General features: G+C 36.3%; 1 protein-coding gene across 2 annotated transcripts in view; it reads right to left on the bottom strand.

Annotated features, from left to right (window-relative positions):
* The window catches only part of STAG1 (STAG1 cohesin complex component), a 463,391-nt gene that overhangs the window by 111,672 nt on the left and 329,407 nt on the right, over positions 1-22,312 (bottom strand). For both annotated transcript variants that reach the window (XM_036877372.2, XM_057498066.1), the window contains 4 exons: positions 17,472-17,595; positions 10,222-10,320; positions 9,640-9,719; positions 4,260-4,367 (listed from right to left, as the gene is read on the bottom strand). In XM_036877372.2, coding sequence (XP_036733267.1) covers positions 4,260-4,367; positions 9,640-9,719; positions 10,222-10,320; positions 17,472-17,595 — 411 coding nt within the window. The remainder of the gene's footprint in view (positions 1-4,259; positions 4,368-9,639; positions 9,720-10,221; positions 10,321-17,471; positions 17,596-22,312) is intronic.

The following is a 22,312-nucleotide window of genomic DNA, read 5'->3' as shown; positions in this document are numbered from 1 at the left end:
ATTCTAAAATACATATGGAACCACAAAAGACCCTAAGTAGCCAAAGCAATCCTGCGAAGGAAGAATAAAACTGGGGGTATTATGCTCTCCAACTTCAAGATCTACTACAAGGCCACAGTAATCAAGACAATTTGGTGCTGGCACAAGAAAAGACCCATAGACCAATGGAACAGACTAGCAAGCCCAGATATAAATCTAAGCATATATGGTCAATTAATATATGAAAAAGGAGCCATGGACATACAATGGGGAAATGACAGCCTCTTGAACAACAGGTGTTGGCAAAGTGGACAGCTACATGCAAGAGAATGAAACTGGTTTACTGTTTAACCCCATACACAAAAGTAATCTCTAAATGGATCAAAGACCTGAATGTAAGTCATGAAACCATAAAACTCTGAGAAGACAACACAGGCAAAAATCTCCTGAATATAAGCATGCGCAACTTCTTTCTGAATGCATCTCCTTGAGAAAGGGAAACAAAAGCAAAAATTAACACATGGGACTACATCTAACTAAAAAGTTTCTGTATGGCAAAGGACACCATCAACAGAACAAAAAAGTGTCTTACAGTATGGGAGAACATATTTGTAAATGACATATCCGACAAGGGGTTAACATCCAAAATATATAAAGAACTCACATGCCTCAACACACAAAAAATAAATAACTCGATTAACAAATGGGCAGAGGATATGAAGAGACAATTTTCCAAAGAAGAAATTCAGATGGCGCACAGACATGTGAAAAGATGTTCCACATCACTAATCATCAGGGAAAAGCAAATTAAAGCCACAATGAGATATCACCTCACACCAGTAAGGATGGCCAGCATCAAAGAGACCAAGAACTACAAATACTGGCGAGGATGTAGAGAAATGGGGACCCTCCTACATTGATGGTGGGAATGTAAGCTAGTTTAACCATTTTGGAAAGCAATATGGAGGTTCCTCAAAATTAAAAATAGAAATACCATTTGATTCGGGAACCCAACCCCTTCGAATTTACCCAAATAATACAACTTCTTAGATTCAAAAAGATGTATGCACACCTATGTTTATTGCAGCACTATTTACAATAGCCAAGATATGGAAGCAACCTAAGTGTCCATCAGTAGATGAATGGATAAAGAAGAGGTGGTACATATACACAATGGAATACTATTTAGCCATAGAAAGAAACAAAATGTACCATTTGCAACATCATGGATGGAGCTGGAGGATTTTATGCTCAGTGAAATAAGCCAGGTGGAGAAAGACAAGTGCCAAATGATCTCCCTCATTTGTGGAGTATAACAACGAAGCAAAACTGAAGGAACAAAATAGCAGCAGACTCACAGACTCCAAGAAGGGAGTAGTGGTTACCAAAGGGGAGAGATGTGGGAGAGTGGGTGGAGAGGGAGGGAGATGGGGATTGAGAGATACACATCGTGTGGGGGGTCATGGGGAAAACAGTGTAGCCTTGAGAAGGCAAACAGTGACTCTGTGAAATCTTACTATACTGATGGACAGTGAGTGCACTGGGGTATGGTGGGGACTTCATAATATGGGTAAATGTAGTAACCACATTGTTTCTTCATGTGAAATCGTCGTAAGAGTGTATATCAATAATATCTTAATTAAAAAACCCCAAAACCCACAATGAGATATCACCTCACACCAGTTAGACAGCCAGTACACAAAGACAAGTGTCGGTGAGGATGTGGTGAAAAGGGAACCCTCCTACACTGTTTGTGTGAATGTCAATTGGTGCAGCCACCATGGAAAGTAGAAAGTTTCTCAAACAACTAAAAGCAGAAATATCATACAGCCCAGTAATTCCACTTCTAGCAATTAACCCAAAGAAAACAAAATCCCCGTTTCAAAAAGAAATATGTACCTCTATTGTTTATTGCCACATTATTTACAGTAGTCAAGATGTGAAAGCAACCAAAGTGTCCATCAATAGATGAACAGATAGAGAAGATGTGGCATACATACACAATGGGATATTATTCAGTCATAAAAAAGAAAGAAATCCTGCCATTTGGAACAAAATGGATGGACTTAGAGGGTTTTATGCTAACTGAAATAAGCCAGGAGGAGTAAGGCAAATATCATATGATTTCTCTTACAAGTGGAATCTAAAAACAAAAGAAAACAAAATGAACAGAACAGTAGTAGACTGGTAGAAAGTGAGAGGTGACTGGTAGTTACCATGCGGGAAGGGTTGGGGTACTTGGGTGCGGAGGGTGAGGGGGAAAAAGGGGCACTGAAATTCTCAATCATCATATAAGTTGGTCATGGGGATGGCAGTACAGTATGGAGAATACAGGCAATGATTCTGTAACATCTTCCTGTGTTGACAGACAGTAGCTGCACTAATTTGGGTGAAGATTTAATAATGTGGGTAACTGCTGAACCACCATGTTGCATCCCTGAAACTAATATAAGATTGTGTATCAACTATAGTCGAAGAAAAAATAAGTAAAAGTTAAAAGTAATAAGAAAAAGAATTAGCTTAATTTTTCTAACAATAAAATACTAGAATTCTTGATGACATTAAAACATTCATTTCAGATACATTAAAAAATTTTTTGGATGCTTGGTTAAACTTGTGCATAGTTTATAAACTAGACTACAGACTAAGTATGTACATGCACACACGTATATTTTTAAAACCTAATCATGGAATTCCTAGGGCTACTCTACGGTTTACTTGTTGAAGATTTTAAAAGATCGCAGTATCAAATGGTGGGAGAATGCTTTAAGCCATCACATCATTAAGAATGAAGTTTTCTGACTATCTCTAGGTTAGGGGCATAAAGCAAGATTATACTATGAAGGTTTCATTAACATAGGAATTGGCTTCATTTTCACAAAGAAATAAGAATTAACAGTGGATTATACTTGTGGATTTTCATGTAAAAGATTCCAATTTAAAAATTCTTTTCAAACTTAGATAAATACAATACAGAGAAAATCAAATATATCCAAGGGCTCTTTCTGACTTAAGTGTTTCCAGTTTATGGACTCTATTCTGCAGAGAGCCAAACTTTTTAGTCTATTTTTTTCTTTGAAACCATAGAAGCAATAAATTCTTAAAACACACAGCTTTTTGAAAAGTTTAGTAGGGAACAGAAATTAATAGAATATAATAGTCCTGTTAAAAAAAGGCAAGTTAAGACTACAGCCTTTTGTTATTTGTGATAGACAATCCTTAAAGAGAAACAGCACTATTCTACTTGCCAAATATGTCAGAATCACCGGCAAATTCGGTATATTATTTTAAAAGTCATGTCTGGAAATCTTGCCTTACTTTCTCACTTTCATTATGAACAGGTACTAGTAGCCAGCTTCCTTCTTAGAGATTTTTCACAGTGAAACTTTTTCCTCTTTGAGAGGTATCACTGAATAGAGAAGAGCTTGTTGTTGCAGCACTGAGCTAGGGATGCTGGATGGAGGGCCAGGCCTACTAATTATCAAGGCTAATCATCAATCACACCAGTTGCTCAGGGCATGATTTATACCTGTGCTTAGCATAATCACAGATTAGTACAATGTAGTGGACTTTTGGGTTCACCTGCCAGTGATCAAAGTCACTAAGTTAAGTCTAAGAACAAAAAGAAAAAAACAAAGCAAAACACTCCTCCCCCCAAGAATGTTTATATTTTAAGAATGAATTTATTTACTAATAAATTATAGAACATATATAGTACACGATGATCAATAATGTGTTTCATAAGGATGTTTGATTATGTTAATAACTCTCATTAGTTCTATGCTTTGTCAAAAAAAAAAAGATGAGGTTTTGTTTTTTAATTAAATTGTGACTGTATATATAATTTCCAGAATCATTATGGATTGCTGATGAAAATAATCCTCATTCCAACAGAGAGAATGAAAAAGAAAAAGAAAAACAAAAACAAACCCATGAAAACTTGGGAGGCATTTTGAAGGTGATTTTAGATTATAGATGCTAAGAAGGTAAGAACTGAGGATTTTAAAAGGGAAAAATCATGTACTTCCCCAATCTCCACTTACACGCTTAGCAGAGAGAATCATTCTTTTAGATTTCAGGGAAAAGGAATTTGTCACAAGGGACATAATTCTCAGGGGTGTGATTCATGACATAGCCTATGAAGATATTATAGCACCCAGAACTTGAAATGGTCACTTCCAGCAGTGGTTTTAGTCACTATTACTCTCTTCTACAAACTCTCAAACAATGCCAAAACAAAACACAAAAGTAGAACCTGGTTTCAAAGATAACTGACTCACTTTTTGTGAAGGAATTCTCCAGCTGCCACAGCAACAGGGCGATGTGCTGAGTACACCAAGTGGTAAACATTTTCACAGTCTTCATTGGAAAGAGCTTCCTCACTTCCACTGAAAAGTTTAGAAAGCAACATCTAAGTCAAAACAAATGCTTACTTTCAGCTCTACTTTAAATTTTGTAAAAGTTCATTATAAAAGCCCAAGGCATATTGATTTTTTTCATTTCTTTTTAATCTCACTTTGAAAGTAGTAGTTCTCCTTAATTATAAAAACCACCTAATCATTATATAAAATTCAGAAAGTACAGATAAAATAAGAAAATAAATTTCCACGTTTCTTCCCATACACTCCAAAAGACAGTGACTGTTACCATCCTGGGACACATATTAGCCCAAATTAACTCAATTTCTTTAAGTGTACTTTCTTTAAAAGTTTTGTTCATAGGCACTGGGACTGTATTTTTCCCTGTTGCACAGTTAAATTATTAATATGCTATGTAATTCTTCTTTCCAGAACTATTTTTTTTTGCCCATCCCCTTCTCTGTGGCAACCACCAGTCTGTTCTGTGTTTATGAGTCTATTTGTTTTGTTCTTTAGATTCCACATATAAGTGAAGTCATAGGGAATTTGTCCTTCTCTATCTGGCATATTTCACTTAGCATAATGACCTCTAGGTCCACCCATGTTGTCACAAATGGCAAGATTTCAATTTATTTTTGTGGCTGAGTAATACACCATTGTACATGTGTATCACATCATCTTTATCCATTCATCTATTGTTGAACACTTAGGTTGCTTCCATATCTTGAAGAGCTACCATAAATAATGCTGCAATAAACACAGGAATGCATGTATCTTTTTGAATCAGTGATTTTGTTGTCTTTGGGTAAATTATCCAATGTGGGAAGTATGATGAATGATGTCTTATCACCATATTTACAATATTATTTAGTATTCTTTCTACATAAAATAGATATAGCAGTTCCTATCATTCCTTTACTAATACCAACTTCCCACCTTCTCATTCAGGCATTCTTAAAGTTTGAGCCATTTCTTAGTTTTCCAGAATGTGTCTCCAAGAATTTTTATTTCTAAAAAGGAACATCTATTTCCTGACTATTTACATGGTTAAAAATGTCTGAAATGAATACAGTTAATGATGGCTAGATGAAGTACAGAATTCTTGGGCTATAGAGGTCCTTGACAAGGTGTAGGGGGAATAAGCTCATCCCCCAGAATTCAGTCCTGGAGATGCCTCAGAAGCTAAGCAGAGATTGAGGGATCTGTCAAATAAACATAAAATCAGAGTGACCTTTGCAGCAAAAGAAGGGAGTTCTATCACAGTATAAGAGATAATACAGTTATGAATGAAAAAAGCTTAATATCAAGGAAAATAGGCTAGAAGAATATTTTAAAGTACTCTTTTTCCCCCCTCTCAACAATGCCTGTTCTAATTCTACTGTGAAGCAAAAACAGTAGCCAGTGGAGTGTGAGTGGGCAACAGCTGGGTTGTGCTAGAACCAGCAAGCACTGGGAAATTAAAAATTAGTGTAGCCTGAGTGTCTTAGCCCATGAACTAACTCTCCTCATGTATCTCTTCAATATCTGAGGGTTAAAATGAGATTACAGCTGAAGGAGACAGTTTTTAAGTCTGCGAGGGAGGAGTTACAAATTGTAACCAGAGGCTTTCTGTCCTGAAGCAGAAGTGTCTGCCCAAGCCTAACTCATACCCCTAAATTATGAGGGGCACAAAGCTCTAATCTCTTCACCCAGTTACATATCATCACCTCAATTAGCTAATACCTTCAGAAGAAACTTGTTAAACTCATAGGAAAATATTTAACAAGATATCTTAGGAACCCGAGCTCATAAGTGAAAGGAAAATTGATAATCTATGCCAAAAGAAAGAGAATTAAGGTAGACAGAAAAAGAATTCAAAGGAGATGTAACAGGAAGTTAAATGTAACTTCACCTGTTTTGAGACATTTTGGTAGAGATCCAACAAGCCAAGAAAAATAAAGCCAGATCATTGCACGTAAGTGCTGAAAGCTCATTTTGTGATCCTTACCTCATTAATAACCAAAATAACATATAAGGAGAAATTAGGGGATTGAGTAATATAATGGTTAGAGAGGATTTCTTTCAAGAGAAGTCAGAGTGTTGCAGTAATCTGAAACCTTCTTTCCAAGCCAAACTGCAGCACAAAGTTTCAGAGAACTACTATAAAAACTTTATAAATATTCTTTACAATTGTGAGGAGATTTGGGAAATGGTATCACGTGCTTAAAAAGATCTAAATGTGAAAAGCTGACTGGAGCAACCCAAGGTAGTAAATTAAGAAAAGAGGGCTACAAGGGGAGTGAGGTGTACTTTCTCCAACCATAAATGGTCCAAGTTTACTGTAGGCCATCTATGGAATATTTAAAGGGAGCCAGCCTGAACAGCTTTAAAATACTTTGTCTAACAGGACTATGTAGAGGGCAATCAATTTCAACAGAGGAAACCTGAAGGTCAGGAGTAAATAAATAGTAAAGGTCACAAAGGAAATAGCCAAAGGCACTGTCCACTCTGGTAAACTGTAGTCACTAATACCTAGAGTGGGGAGAGCTCTCTGAAGAATCTGAAGAGGACTACCTAATGAATTAGGACATCTGACACAGATTTAGGGCCATAGCTACACACCTTTTAAAGTAAGACATGCTCTATCCTATCTCCTCCAATGAACATGCAGAAAAGGACCTTAAAAACAGACTTCTGAAACCAGTCAAACCATTTTCTAAATTCATGATGAAAGTAGGATTTTTTTATCCAAACAAGTTCTTAGATGGTTTGAAAACATTGTTTAAGGAAGTAAACTAGTAGGAAAGATAATCTTAGATGAGTCTAAGAGATAATTGTTCTTCCCTGGAAATAACAGCAAAGGAAGGTTTACTCCTGTCTGAATGAGCAGGTACTGAAACAAAAGAAAAAAGGATTTAAAAAAGTGTATCTTAACAATAGAGATCTTAAACTGTAGACAGTTCCAATGAAACAGCTGAGTGGGTGGAATATCAGGGTATTTTTTTGCTGAAGGGAAAGATTTGATAAGCTTGTGAAGCTTACAAGGAAACCATAACTGGAGGTGTTTTTAAAAATAGATTTGAAAAGGAAAAAAACTTCATAAATTACAAGGAAGAATGGTACATATGGATAAAATGAACATTAGGAGAGGGTATACACATCACAAATGCATGGGTACTCATCTATATACTCTGAAGTACACCAAACAAGAACCTATAAGGAAAAATAAATGAACAATACTAGTTGGAAACTTTAACACATCCCTCTTTAAAAGTAGAAAAAAAAAGGCAAAGGTCTCAATAATTTTAATGACACAGTAAAAAAATTCGAAGTAATGAATATAAACACATAACTATATGTACTACATATATAATATATACATATATATATAATTTTTAAACATATTTAAAAAATTGAGAAAATTAACCAGACTGTTCAGAACACATTCTCAGATAATACAGTAATATAGAAAGGTCAGTTTAAAAAAACCTGACCTGGGGAGAATAAAAACATACTACTGAGTAATCCATGATTAAACTATCAATCATAAAGGTAATCAAAATATTTAGCACTGAATGCCTATGAAAATACTGTACGTCCAATTTTTAAGAAACTAGTAAAGCAGTAATTAAAGATATATTTATTACTTTAAATATGATTATTAGAAAGCAAGAAACAAATGAGCCAAATGAAGCTAGTTCTTTGAAAGCAATCGTAAGATAAACAAACCTGTGGCATGATGGTCAAGAAACAGAGGACACAAATAAAATAGAGGATAAAAAAGAAGAATTAACAAGAGAAATAGCAGAGTTTTATGAATAAAAATATGATGAACTATAAATAAATTTTAAAACTGTGATGAAATTATATATTAAAATTTATAAAAAGCCAAAACTAGTACAAGAAGAAATAAAGGTTAATTTAGGTAGATAACCACTGACTAAGTGAAAACAGTAATTAAACACCTTTTCTTCAAAGGAAACTCAAAACTGACATGGCTTTAACAAAAGAATTCTCTTAAAATTTCAAGGAAGGGTTAATCTCTCTCAGAAAATTTATTTCAGAACACAAGAAGGGCAAGAAACTACTTAAGATATATTACAAAGAGAAGCTGATTTAAAGGTTGGATTAAGGACAAGAAAAATATTGTGTCAAATTTACACATGAACACAAATGTGAAAATCCTTAAGTAAGATATTAAATATAACACTGCATTCACGCTAAATACAATAAAACCAATTACATCATGTTCAAACAAGATTCACTTTAGAAATGCAAGGATGGTTTACAATTAGACAAATCTGTCAATTTCAGTAAGGCTCATCAATATATAAAAGGAAAATCTCAACTCAGAATAAAAGGCACTTTTATCACATATCAAAACCTCTGTCACAAATCACAGCAATACAGAACTTTACATGTCTTCTTAGGACAAGAACAAAAAAAAATCTACTATCAGTGATACTTTTATAGTGCTGAAAGTCCTGCCTGATGCATCTGGATAAGAGAATGAAATAAAAGTTTTAAGGTTAGGAAAGGGGGAGACAAAACTGAAACTGTATGCAGATGATATACTAATCTACATAGTAAACCCATGAGAATCAATAAACTATCAGGAAGCATAACAATTCTGATAGGTTGCACATATAAGAACATAAAAATTTAAGACTTCTTTGCTTCAGCAGTAACCAAGTAGAAAATTTTAACACTAAATACTGATCATATAACAAAACCATAAAGTATTTAATAATTTACCTAATTAATACTGTACAATATCTCTATGAAAAATACCTCAGCACAGATGGTATATGGTGTATGATAGATACAGCATCACAAATTAGGGAGGGAAGGATTTGTAATGACTTTGCTAGGACCTACTGGGACCTCCTTCTAGTTTGTAGTAAAGCTCTACAGATAAAACTGTTACTGTTTAAAAATATCATATTAATGACACAATTTAAATGCCTTATTTCCTTTCTTCTAGTCCTACACCATTCCAAAGAAGCCTATTTGAAAAACCTATCCATTTTGAAGCCTTCTCTCTCTCTCTCCTTTTTAAAAATAGGATGGTATGTTATTTCACTGATACTTGCCCTGGACTGCGTAAGATAACTTTTATATGGAGGAAACAGAAAATAGTCAAAATAAAAAACAAAGAAAAACAGAAAACATTTTGTTTCAAACCTAACCTTCATGTACAAAAGTAGAGCCTAAAGTACTAAGAATATACATTAAGGTTATATATATCTGCATCAATAATGCCAGGAAAAGACATTAAAATATCAACAGATTAAATTAAAACATTAACAAATATTATACTTACTGAAGTATCAGGGTAACCAATCGAATAGCCTCCACAGCAACATCATATTCCTTATCAAGTGTCATTGATACAATGCGATCCTGAAATAAAGTTATAAATCAAATTGACCATGAGCAGAAAATAAGCCGGGCCCAACCAAAGGTAATGTCCTTGGGGAATATGTGCAAGAGTAATGACAGATTAAATGGAAAGCTTTACTCTTGAAATCATATTATTATAGTCCTGCTTCCCACAAAGGAAGTGTTAGCATAAATGTTCACGGCGAAAATCTTTCTTATCAACTGGCATCCCCTGAGACAAATAAACCTTAACTTGCAAAATTAATATAATTATAAAGACCTATACATAAAGAAAATCTTACTTTAAGCCGGAGAGCTTCTCTTGAAGGCAATAAATAAGAATTCATGTTGGCAATATCTTTTGTAAAGAAGAGATTCATTCGTCTATCTAATACAGGTTTGTTCAGAGAATATGTAGAAAAAATACGAACTAAATACTTGTTTTGGTAATGTCATTTGCTAAACTAGTTATAAATAGTATTCAGAAGTGAAAAATAAAGAGCTAAGCATCCTTCATGCTTACCTTGAATCGGTTAGTGAACAACTCCAATTTGGGAAATAATTCTCTGTTGGTATATAGACTCTGAAGAGCTTTCAAACACTTCAGCCTGACTTCTCCTTGCTTCAGAAATACAAATAAAAACACAGCAGAAGTGGTCAAGTCCATGCTACAATAGTTGAAAAGATTTTCAAGTCTATATGAAGACTAAAGTAATTTTCAGCTTAACCATTCAATTTACTTGTATTGTAATTCAACACAGGGTGGAGCTGAGCAACTGTAGAGTCTGTGTTGCACTTCTATTTAATTAAAAATGCACTTAAAATCTCTTACTGGTGAGTAAGCTATACTTTTTTCAAGCATTTGTCAGCTCTGATTCACCATGTAGTACTTCCCACATCATACTGTGGCACTTTGACAGAACTTTTAAGCTATAATTTTAGAGCAGAGTGTGTAAATTTGTCCTTTATGTAACTACTGAATAATCCTGTAGAAAAACTGAATTCCCTATTTTTTCATTTAAATTTTTTCATTAAATAATGTATCATTTTTTCACTTAACAAATATTTATTGGATGCCTTTTACATTTCAGAAAGAGCAGTTACAGAAACAAATAAAGGGAAGGGTATTTAAAACAAAGGCAAAATGATCAGTGAAGTGTCCTGAGGCTGCTATTTACTAGTAGAATATCTTTAAAGTTATTAACCTGGAGGGGTCCTTTGGACCATTTCAGGTACTGGTGACGGTGGTTCCCACCATTGAGTACATAACAGGTATTAACATTTGGCTGTGTGCAGTACTGATCACCAACACCGTCTCAAGGGGTATACACCACAAATACGAATTCAAGCATTAAGGGCAAGTTACATTCTTAGCGAACTACAGAGTTGCCCAAACCATAGCACATTGTTAAAAAAAAAACAACTGAATTTATGGTGGAGAAAGGGAAATTATTCTGTTAACTCAAGACTTAATACAAGCAGAAGTGCTGATAACCACCATGTCACAATTTAACACCCCAGTCTGGCTGGTCTGTAAGGCCTCCAGAGCCTGGAGGCTGACAAGATTACGTCAGGCTGGCCCCAGCAGCTGCTAACATCACTACCACTGAGATGGTGACAACCCACGTGGGAAACCAGTATGCTGTTACAGTAATGCCTTCTACGTGATCCCTTTGCAGGACCAATTTGTGTTCACATGGAATGGCCCACAATACACTTTTATTGTACTTCCACAGGTATACTTAAATCTCTCTGTAATATGCCACTAGTAGTTGGGGTTTGATCTTCAACAAGCCCAAGTCCCTACAGAAATTTTAGTCATCCATAACGTGAATAACCTCCTGATAAGCAGGGCCAACTGAGAAACACATGGCTACAGTGCTGTACTTAGTCACTGATGGAATGATTAGTGCCACTTTGACTATAAATCCAGATTAAGTCAGGGTCTGGCATAACCCATGCAATTCCTAGGGACCACTTGGGTAGGAAGCCAAAGTATCCCAGAGATCATCAAATAAAAACTAGAGCCTGGCAGCACTCACTAATAAAAAGGAGAGCTGGTGAGTCTCCCTGGGTAATGGAAATAGCATGTGTCCCACATGGATGTTCTCTTTGGCTCCTTTAATCAAGGTGACCAGCAAAGCAATTTTAGATAAGGCCCTTTGCAGCAGCAGGCCTTGGAAGCTGTTCAATAAACCATGGCCCAAGCACAGCCTTTGGAACCTCTGAAACCTGCTAGCCTGACGGAACTATACATTTCTGTAAGTCACACCTCCCCCCGCCACACACATACACTCTCATTGGTCTGTGGCACTAGGAAACTACCATGGTGCACCGACCTCTTGGATTCTGGACCCACCAACTTCCAGAAGCTGTCACCCATTTTTGAATGACATTTCTTTGCTTGCTGTTGGGCAATGCTGGAGATAGGGCAGTATAGCCAGAATGCCACATGTGACACCACACCTGAACTGCCCATTCTCATTTGGGTGATTATCAAGCTTGCCCAATTAAAATTGGAAAAGCTCAACAGAGCTCATAATGGAAATGCATTATTCCAGCATATAATGGAAATGGTACATCAAAGATCAGGCCTGGAAAGAATCCCAAAAGATCAGTAGGCTCCATAAAGAAATACTGAGCTTACCAGAAAGCCTCGAACAACCTGCAGGGGGATGCTTTGGCCTCTCTTGAGGCTACTGAGGCCCAAGATATGAAGATGTGCCTGCTGACAGTGTGGCATGGTATATATATATATATATTGACAACACAATGAAATTAGAGGCAGACAGAACCTGCTAGGTTAAAGCCACCATATGGCTAGCAGATGCAACCATTGCCTGCTAGGTTCATCTATAGACTGGACATGGGAGTCCAACACAAATGCAAAAATGGATCAAAAAAGGCCTTATTCTGAAAGATATCAAGATTAATGATACAGTGCAATCTTGTGATTCTCGTCAATGCACTCAAATCATCTGGAGAGGAGAACTGTGACCCACCTGGGTCTAGCAGATTGATCACACTGACCCCCTGGTTTCCAGTCATGGGCACAAATGATGCCTCAGTGCCATTAACATCTACCCAGGCTTTTGTACTACTATGCCAATCTGGCATGTGGATGCTGGCTGTAATTACCATAGCTGCCCTTGAACAAAACTTATGTCATATTTTTGGATACTCCATGGGACTTCACTTTAACCAAGGAATATCTTTCACTGCCCAAGCAAGAGTCTCATGGAATATGGTGAACATATTCTCATGGAATATGGTGAACTCTTCTCATTGAGTATGTACTGTATCACTTGCATGCCAATGGGAGTCACCAAATGAATGAATGGCTGATTTAAACAGCCATTAAAGAAAGGATACCAAGAAGGCCTGTTAGTGGATAGGTACCCCACTTGACTAGGGCTGCATGGCTACCAAACACTACACTCCAGTGCAAGGGAAACATGGCACTGTGACACACTGGGAAATACTGAGCTTCTATGAGGTGGCAGTAGACTGGGCAGCTGTATGCTTAGGCTGTGTCCTCAAAATCCCAATCTCAGTATACTAACCATTCTTTTTTTTCCCTCTTGCAGTGTATGTCTCTGGAGTGGTTTGCACTTCTGGCTGCCATAGCACCCTGACTCTAATCGGGATGTGGTGCTTCCCTGTACCTCACTCCTATCAGATACCACAAGAGTGGGAGAGAAAATCAAGGAAAATCAGGGTGCTAGGGTCTGTCTAGTGGTACTGGGAACCTTCCAATCAGGTGTGTGATGTTATCAGACATGTCAGGTTTGTACAGGATGTGACCTTCCCTCCTGGACTGGCCAAAGAGGCCAAGAAGTCTGGGTCAGACAACAAGGGCACTGGGTGCCCACAGCAGCACCAGGATTGGGGCAGACAGCCTGGGTTGCAGTAGCCAGGGAACTAACATCACAAGGAGCAGACGAGAGCTTCCGGCCTCAGGAGATTCATGGATGGGAGAGGGGTGGGAACAGCAATCTTTCCTCTTCTTATTCCCACAGAATCCTCTGCTATGCCTGGTACAATAACACCCTGACAAAAATCAGTACAGCAATAGAGAGAAGAGGCAAACTTAAACAATGCTGGATTTGTCATCCCAGAATGAAGACCTTTCATTCCATACTTCGACTATAATGACCTGACTGATACACAACTATTTAGATTTGTCTCAAGATGTCAAGGGGTCACTCCTTCAATACAGGTCCAAGTGCAGGCATGCTCTGGAGTTTAATATTACCTGTGATGTGACAGAAGAAGACTTCTGTACCAGAATGGTTATTACTGGTCTATAATGACATTTTGGAATTGGATGTCCAGTGTATAACGTTTCTCTCTCTCTTCTACCATGCAGCAGAAGCAGGCTGAGACTGTATAACTGGGTTAATCCCTGATGGGGGGTACATCAGCTATACCCTTTTGGGTTATATATTTCTCTGTGGACTCCAATGGGCAATAGAATGTTTGCCTCCAGGGTAAGGATTTTGTTGCCTTAGAGTTCTAGGGCCCACCATCCATGTCAGCAACTGTACAAAGGGCTAGAAAAGACCCACTTGGCTAACTTACCACAGAGTGGCTCATAGTTCCCTCCTGGGGACACAAACTAAGGACTGGATTTATTCTGCTACCATAATCTAATACTAGGCATTGGTATACAGGCCATAGAAAAAATGGTGTACAACCTATCCTTAACCATGGCAGGAAGAGCTGATGCTATTGCCCAAGTCATCTAAGACCAACAAGACTTCACTGAACTCACTAGTCTAGGTGGTGATGGGTAACCAAATAGCTCTCTGTCATCTGATGGCAGAACAGGGTGGTGTCTGTGTTACTGCAGCATTTCTTGTTGTGCATACATCAACAATTTGGGGGATTAAAAAACTTAGCTGGTGAATATACATGCTCAGGTGGAATGGTTATCAGCTGTACACTCACAGTCCCCACCGGACTCACTTTTTGACCTCTTAAATTGGCTTAATCCAGGATCTTGGGGTTCCTAGTAAAGAAGTACAATTCATATCCATACAGGTTGTTCAGGAACCCCAGAGGACCCAACTCTGCCTCTAAGTTTGGGGTGGGCAACAGTCCTAAAGCATTTGATATGCTCTATCTACCACTTCAGTTACCAAGCAGTGGTGAGGGGTGAACTGTTTGGAAAGGCAGTCTATGCAGTCTTTTGGCCCCTGCCTGGCTCCATAAGAATGGGCCTTGGGCCTGGACCACTTCCTTATCAAGAGATGAGTCCCCACATCGTTTTGGGTTTACTGCCTTGTGTGGAAATACCTTTCCTGATTCAGACTCAGTGTGTGTTCTTTGTTCTGCTTAAGCATTTGACTCATATGATACCCGGCTAACCCTACGACTAAATCTGTCCTGAGGGAAAGGGACAGAGTCCTTAGTTCTGTGGTACAAGAGGGGTGCATGCAGGGCAACCGCTCTGTGTTGACTGCTGGGAGGGGCCTGCTGGCCATGGGGGACTGATACACACTACTGAAGCTGATCTTGCTCTGTCCCTTTCTCTATGTGAGTAAAGCACTCTTTCATCCAGTGCTTGACTGTGTTGATTTCCTTGGCAATCCTGATATCAAGATGCAGTGGGCAGAAGTGTTCAAAGTTCTACTTCTGGAGACAGGCAACAGACATCATTTGCTTGCTATACACTAAGCTAAAAAGGTTTTCAGTGAATTTAAGAGAAATAGAATATGAGGTGAATCAACATAGAGAAGATGAAATGGGGTGGACTAACTGAAAATAATATCCCACTGAAGCATTTCAGAACTTGTGATATGAGGAATCAAGCACAGGCAAGAAAGTAGAAGAATCATATACATAAGCTAAAAGCAAATCAGTGCAGTAATACTGACAAAATGCAAAGGACAGAGAAAGGTAATCTAGAGTTATGAACATAAATACAAAAAGATTAAGATATTTAGCCCAGAACACAGAGATTGCTATAGCTGTATGTAAATTAACCTATTCTGTGTCACCCTCAATGACAGAACTAAAACCAATGGGTAAAAAGTTTAGAAATAAGTTTTGGTCAACAGAAAGACAAATTGAATCTCTAAAAACTCCTTTAGCTGTTGGAGACTATCTTTCTATTAACCAAAGATTATACTATAAAACTTACATAAATTGGCAATATTAAAAAAGTTTGTCTTATTTAGGAGGGTAGACTAGGTTATAACCTCTAATATACTTAAGTCAAGATAAAAGAAATAGCAACTCGTTATGTTGTATACCTTAAAATAATACAATGTTATATGTCAAGTATAGCTTAAAAATGGAAAAAATGCACTTGATAGTTAAAATATAAAGTTAAAAAAAAGACAGGATTTATCAGCTCATCTGAAAATGCACAGGATGAGTCTGAAGGTAGAGGTCACAACCTACAGAATGAGCAGTTTCAACCAGATGATTAAAAGGAGAGAAAGCAATTGGCTATATTCCTCAGAGAAAAAAAGAACAAGGAGATGAGAGTGGGAATGACAAAAAAGAAAGTTTAGAAGGGATTATTTAATACTTATACCCTTTTCTAAATAACTTCCAAATAAAGACTGTAGGAGAGACTTATAAAACTGTATTTTTTATAGCAGTCCTTATATCATTTTATCAGCAATGTACCTCTTCCTTTATCTGGACAGAGGATTTCTACAAGCATTGTTTAGTGATTTATTTAAAAATGATGGTTGATTGTTTTTTGGTAAGCCAATCAAATTGGTAGTGTTTCCCAGTATTGGTGCCCATAAATATGGTAATTTTATTGTTATTTAAATTCAGTAGAAAAGGAAACTGGTGTGGTAGTGGTGGAGAATAAAAATACAGAACTATATTCCTACTAAAAAGTTCTTGTTAGGTTTAGCAGTGTGTATGCAAGCGTTAGGGCACACTGTATAATTCCACATTCTCTCACACTGAAATTGAACTGGATAAACCTGAGATGAGGCTTAGATGTGAAGGTCTCCAATTCAACATAAGGATTAGACAAAGAAAACTGAATCAAGCTTGGGATTTATTAGTGCAGAGAAACAGATCTGAATTGCTAAGGAAGATAAATATTCAGGAAAATATTCACTACATATTAACTGGAGTTTCCTTCAAATGACATTGGGGAGAAAAACCCCTTTTAATCATCAATTAAAAATCAGTAATTGTGACTTTGAGCAATCAACTTGTAACAACCTCTCTATGCTCTGAACTCTCTCTTACAGCAAAAATGGCTGGTAAAATTCCCTTGGGCCTTTTTATTATAATTTATGTAATTTTGTGGTTTTCAAAACATCTTTAATACTTATCATTTAATACTGCTATTTAAAAAGTAAATGCTCTACAGGCTGGTAACAGTAAGATATAGAAAGTAAGTCTCAGAATATTAACAAAACTGCGTTAGAAGAAAAAAGAATATAATTGCATTAAAAAATAAAATGTCTTCTAATAATTGTTATTTTTAACAGTTCAAATAATGGAATACAATAGTTTAAAATAAACTGTTTTAAGATCTCTGTATTTGTGAACATCAGGCAATTTAAGACAGTCTTGATTTAAGACAGCATTACAACTAAGAGACAAAACTTTCATACAAGGGCTGATGTCTCTAATTTTATCACGGCTATTAAGTGAATAGTTATTCAGCTGTATCATCTTAATTTTCATTATTATTCCGACTTTTAAAAAACCAACTACTACTGTCCTAACTTCTAGCATTTTACTAGTAAGACAAGTGCATCTTCTACCAAAGCCTGAAACAGAGTAACTTACCCTGTCATGAAGAGTCCAGCCGACATATTTTAGGTAACTGTCATTTAGGAAGGCATCACTATACATTTTCATCCACACTCCAATTTCTTCAATACAAATGGCTCTGATCTCAGCAATAGCATCACTAGAGGAGAAAAGAAGAGACAAATGTCTGATTAATATTCAAACTTGGAATGTACTTCATACTCATTTTCAACAAGCAATAAATAGTAATATTATTCCTAATGCTGTATTTATATATTACTCTCCAAGACCCCAAACTTGGGTACCTTGTTTTTCTTTTTCATATGGCTTCTGTAAAATAAAAACTTCCACTACCCAACTGAAAAAAAAAAATGCTTCTGGAAATCATCTTATCTTGACTCAACTACTCTATTTTTCACTGGACTAGGAAATGGCATGTGGAGCTTTCTGAAAGCCTCATAACTATTATAGAGTCAACAAACATGTTCAATCTTCTGAAGCAACAGAGTACCATTATCCAAATGCAGAATGTATAACTCAAAAGCTATCTCTCTAAAAAACTGACTTTCCCTAAGCTAGCATGCATCTAATGAATTAAAGTAAGTTTTATGACCAAGACACAAGTTAGTATCCACTAGGCAAAATGATAGAAGCCTATGTTATTTGAAAATGTATAATCGTTTACAAAACCCAATACCTGGAAGTTACAGCACAGGAAAATAAGGACTCACATTTAGTTACAATGGGCCAACAATCCTGGTGACTATACTCTGAAGTGGTGGCAGAACCAGCCCCCAAACTCAAGCTTCTGGCTCTGTGCCCAGATGGATTTTCATCTTACTATAAGCATCTAACACAACTCTCCTGGGATGACTTCCCTACTCTAAAATCTGTGAACCACAAATGTAATGTTAGTATTTTTATCTTATCTTTCAACAGCTTATTAGTTCTAGCTAAAAACAAGTAACAAATAAAATAAATACTGACTTTCTTTTGTAGACTGACCTTCAAGGTTTCTGATTTATCATACATGAGTAAGTTAAAATTTTAGGTAATTTTTAACTCTTCAACTTACAAGGCAATCATCTATCGATTAATTAATTAATATGGCAATAGTTGAGCTGGAATTTTACTGTTAAGAGAATTTTCGTAGTGTCTCTTTTGTGGTAAAATGGATGCTAGCATTCTAATAGTTACTTCTCCACTTTAATAAATCTCAGTTCTTTCAAAGTCCCTTAATTGCTTAAGAATAAAAATGTAACTTTCTCTTTCAAAGCCATCACTAATCACAATCTTTTGTTTTCTTAATTTTTTTTTGTTAATATCTTTGTATAATGCACAGATTCCATTGCTAGAGGCCAATGGTACAGGCTCTGAAGCAAGGCACCCTAAGGTCAGATCCTGGCTCTGCTAATTACTAGCTGTGTAGCTTTAGGCAAGTTATTTCCCTTTCTTAGATTTTCTTGTATGTAAAATAGGAATAAAAACTGTACCCAAAGGTCACAGAGTTACTTTGAGAATGAAATCGCTTAGTAAAAGTAAAATACTTAGTTTAGCACTGTGCCTGGCACCTACTAAATCTTCCATAAATGTTCACTATTATAATCTTTTAATTATCAATCTAGACATTTACAGACAATACAGTAGAAAAAGTAGCTTTATTGCAACTGTGAAAGGATGCTCCTAGAACTTTGTAATACTGAACATGAACAAGGGCGTTTTTCTCTAAATATGAAAAATTTCAGACATAAAAACATTATAGAGGATAATATAATGAATATCTGTGTATCCACTCATTAAAGAAATATTACAATGGAAACTTCCTATATAACTCTTACTGTTGTAGCTCCCTTCCCAAGAGTAAATAACTATCCTTGACTCAATGACAATAATTCCCATTGGTACCTTATGCTTTAACTTTATATGTATTGTTTTATGTATCTTGAAACTCTACATAAATAACATAAATAATATCCTGTAAGTATCCTCTCCAACTTGATTTTCACAAACTATGTTTTACAATTTGTTCATACTGATTCATATAGCTCCAGCTCTAATACATTAATTTTAACTGATGTTCAGTGTTCCTTTCAATATATACATATTACAAATTATTTATACATTCTCACACTGGCAGACATTCATGTTGTTTCCAAGTTTTTTGTTTTTTATTAACAATGAATGCCATGAATATTCTTGTACATGTCTCCCTGTGCACATCTGTGTGAGTTACCCTAAGGCAGTGTTTTTCAAACAGTGCATCACTGTTTATCAGCATATTATGAAGTCAATTTACTGAGTGGCAACAAAAACATAAAAGAATTTAGGATAGAGAATACTAAAATGCTTGACATGTGGTAAAGGTAAATTAGTTTTATTCTGGGAACTACTGTGTACTTGATGTAGGACATGATCAGCTAAGTCTGTAAGACACTGTTTTTACACCCAGAAGTGAAATTACAAGGGAGAAGGATATACATCTCCACCTTTATTAGGTATTAACACACTTCTCCATAAATTAGTGCTTTACATCCTTGCCCAACACTTGGTCTTGTTCTACTACTAAATATAAATTTCCATCTTTGTGAACTACAGATTCATGTTTTGTCTTCTACTGGACTGTCCAAATAAAAACAAATGATTACAGCAAATACAAAACAAAAAAGCTATCCTCCAAAAACAAAACTCCAAATTGTATCATCTTAGTTCTCCTAGTCCTACCAAGATGTGATGCATCACCCAGAGATCCATCACACTTATTCTCTGTTGCATTACCTTTGTGAAAAATCAATCCTAAAAAACAAAAACAAAAACAGGCTGAGTTTTTTATTATTCAATGTCAGGGAAGCAGGTTGAGGACAAAATGAGATTAGGCATGACTAATTCCTAAGGCCAGAAAATGTAAAAGTAGCCTTACTGCAGTAGGACAAGTTTGTTAGTAACTTTTATAACCATCTCTACATTGAAGTATAATTTTGAATGCCTTTTAGTCTTGTTTATTAGACTCCTAAAAGTTTATATTCTTAGAACACAGCTCCTCTTTGTATGCACTGCCAACATACTGATATAGTTTGTCTTCCTGGAATCCCCATCCTTGTCTACTTCAGATGTCAATCTGACCTTTCTCATCTTAACTTTAAAATTTTCAATATCCTCTTTTCAACGTGCAATTTGACTGCGTGTGGTCAGATGGCCCATTATGCTATTAAAAGTCTTTAGGTGATCTGTCTCCTATTTGGCTTCTAGAGCTCCAATCCACGTTGCCTGCTGATACCATGTGCTAATCATTCTCTATATGTAATCACAGACTATGCAATAAAATTGAACTCCTTTGTGGTATTCTATGTCCACAAATTCTTATTATTTAATATTCCTCTTGGAGACAAACTCCTCTCTTCTTGAATGTGGGTGACTTAGTAACTTGTTTCTAACAAATATAATGTGATGGAAATGATGAATTTTGACTCCTGAGATTAGGTAAAAAAAAGACCCTGTGACTTCTGCTTTGTTCTCTCTTAGATCAATCTGTCTCAGTGGTCATTCTCTCTGAGCTATGTCTTGTGGACATCCTAGCTGCCCTATACATAACTCCATTAGTGAGTAACTGGGGTCTTCTGCCACCAGCCATAAGAGTTAGCCATTTTAGAAGCAGATACTCCAACTCCAGTCAAGCCTTTAAATGACTTCGGCCTCAACCAAAGTCTTGATTGCAACATGTTGAGAGCACTTACTTAAGCCAGAACCACCTCGCTAGGCAACTCCCAAATTTCTGACCCACAGAAACTATGACATAATAAATGTTTGTTGTTTTACATTGCCAAGTTTAGGAGTAAATTTTAGTACTAACAAAAGATATTATTAGTTTTTATTATTATTTAAGGTCCTTACTAATCTAGCCATAACCAACCCTCTTCTAGTCTGCTCCATGAATTAATTCTTCTTCAGTTCAAATAGCTCAAGTGCATTAGCATCTACATATCTGTGGTCATCTCTGCTTACAATGCCCTCATTCTACTGATTACCTATACTGATTATTCATTCAAGCTCCAGTGAGGTCTCAGTTCTTCCATGATTCCTGTTATATCTTACTACCAGATACAGCTTTCTTGCCCTCTAGGAACTAACATTCTAGTTCGGCAGATAGAGTATAAAATAAAAATGTAGTATGTTTTTAAATACTACCTGATTTGATTACAACGCATGTTTTGATATACAAATCATTTTTCTCATACATACAAGTCCTCCAATCCCTGGTTTGCAATATTAAACTTCTTTTTAACACTTTGATCTCTGCTTCCAATGGCCCTCTCCATTTAGAAAGTTAATGTTTAGCTGCAGGTATTTGGGAATTTCCAGGGCAAAGAATAAAGGAGGGAACAAAAGTTAGTTAGTAAGAGGAATGGCATAAAGACAATCATAAGATGGACTAATTTTCATAACTCTGGTATTGGGGCTGGGAAATGAACAACTAAAAATAAAGCAAGGATACACTTTATTTGCACAGAAAGAGAGGAACAGGAAGAGAGAGAGAGGTAGGAAAGGAAGTAGGGAAGGAGGGAGGGATGGAGAGAGGGAAGAAGGAAGGAAGGAAGGAGGGAAGGAAGGGGAAAAGAAAAAGAAAAAGAAAAAGGAGAGGAGAAGATAGGGGAAGGGAGGATAGAGGAGAGGAGAGGAGGAGAGAAGAAAGAAAAACTGGAACATAATTCTAGGGCAATTAATCCTTTGTTGTAACTATTTTACAGCATAAAATAATTATTGTACTCCTTTCTATGAAAACCTATATAATTTACTGATCTTCACAGTTAGTGTGCCTTTTTGAGAGATATGACCCTTTAATTTAATATCTGGACTTAAGTTTTCATTTTGGACTACATTCT

This window comes from Manis pentadactyla, chromosome 1 (assembly GCF_030020395.1).
Source record: "Manis pentadactyla isolate mManPen7 chromosome 1, mManPen7.hap1, whole genome shotgun sequence".
NCBI classification, from domain to species: Eukaryota; Metazoa; Chordata; class Mammalia; order Pholidota; family Manidae; genus Manis; species Manis pentadactyla.
This window is presented reverse-complemented; position numbering and strand designations above follow the sequence as displayed.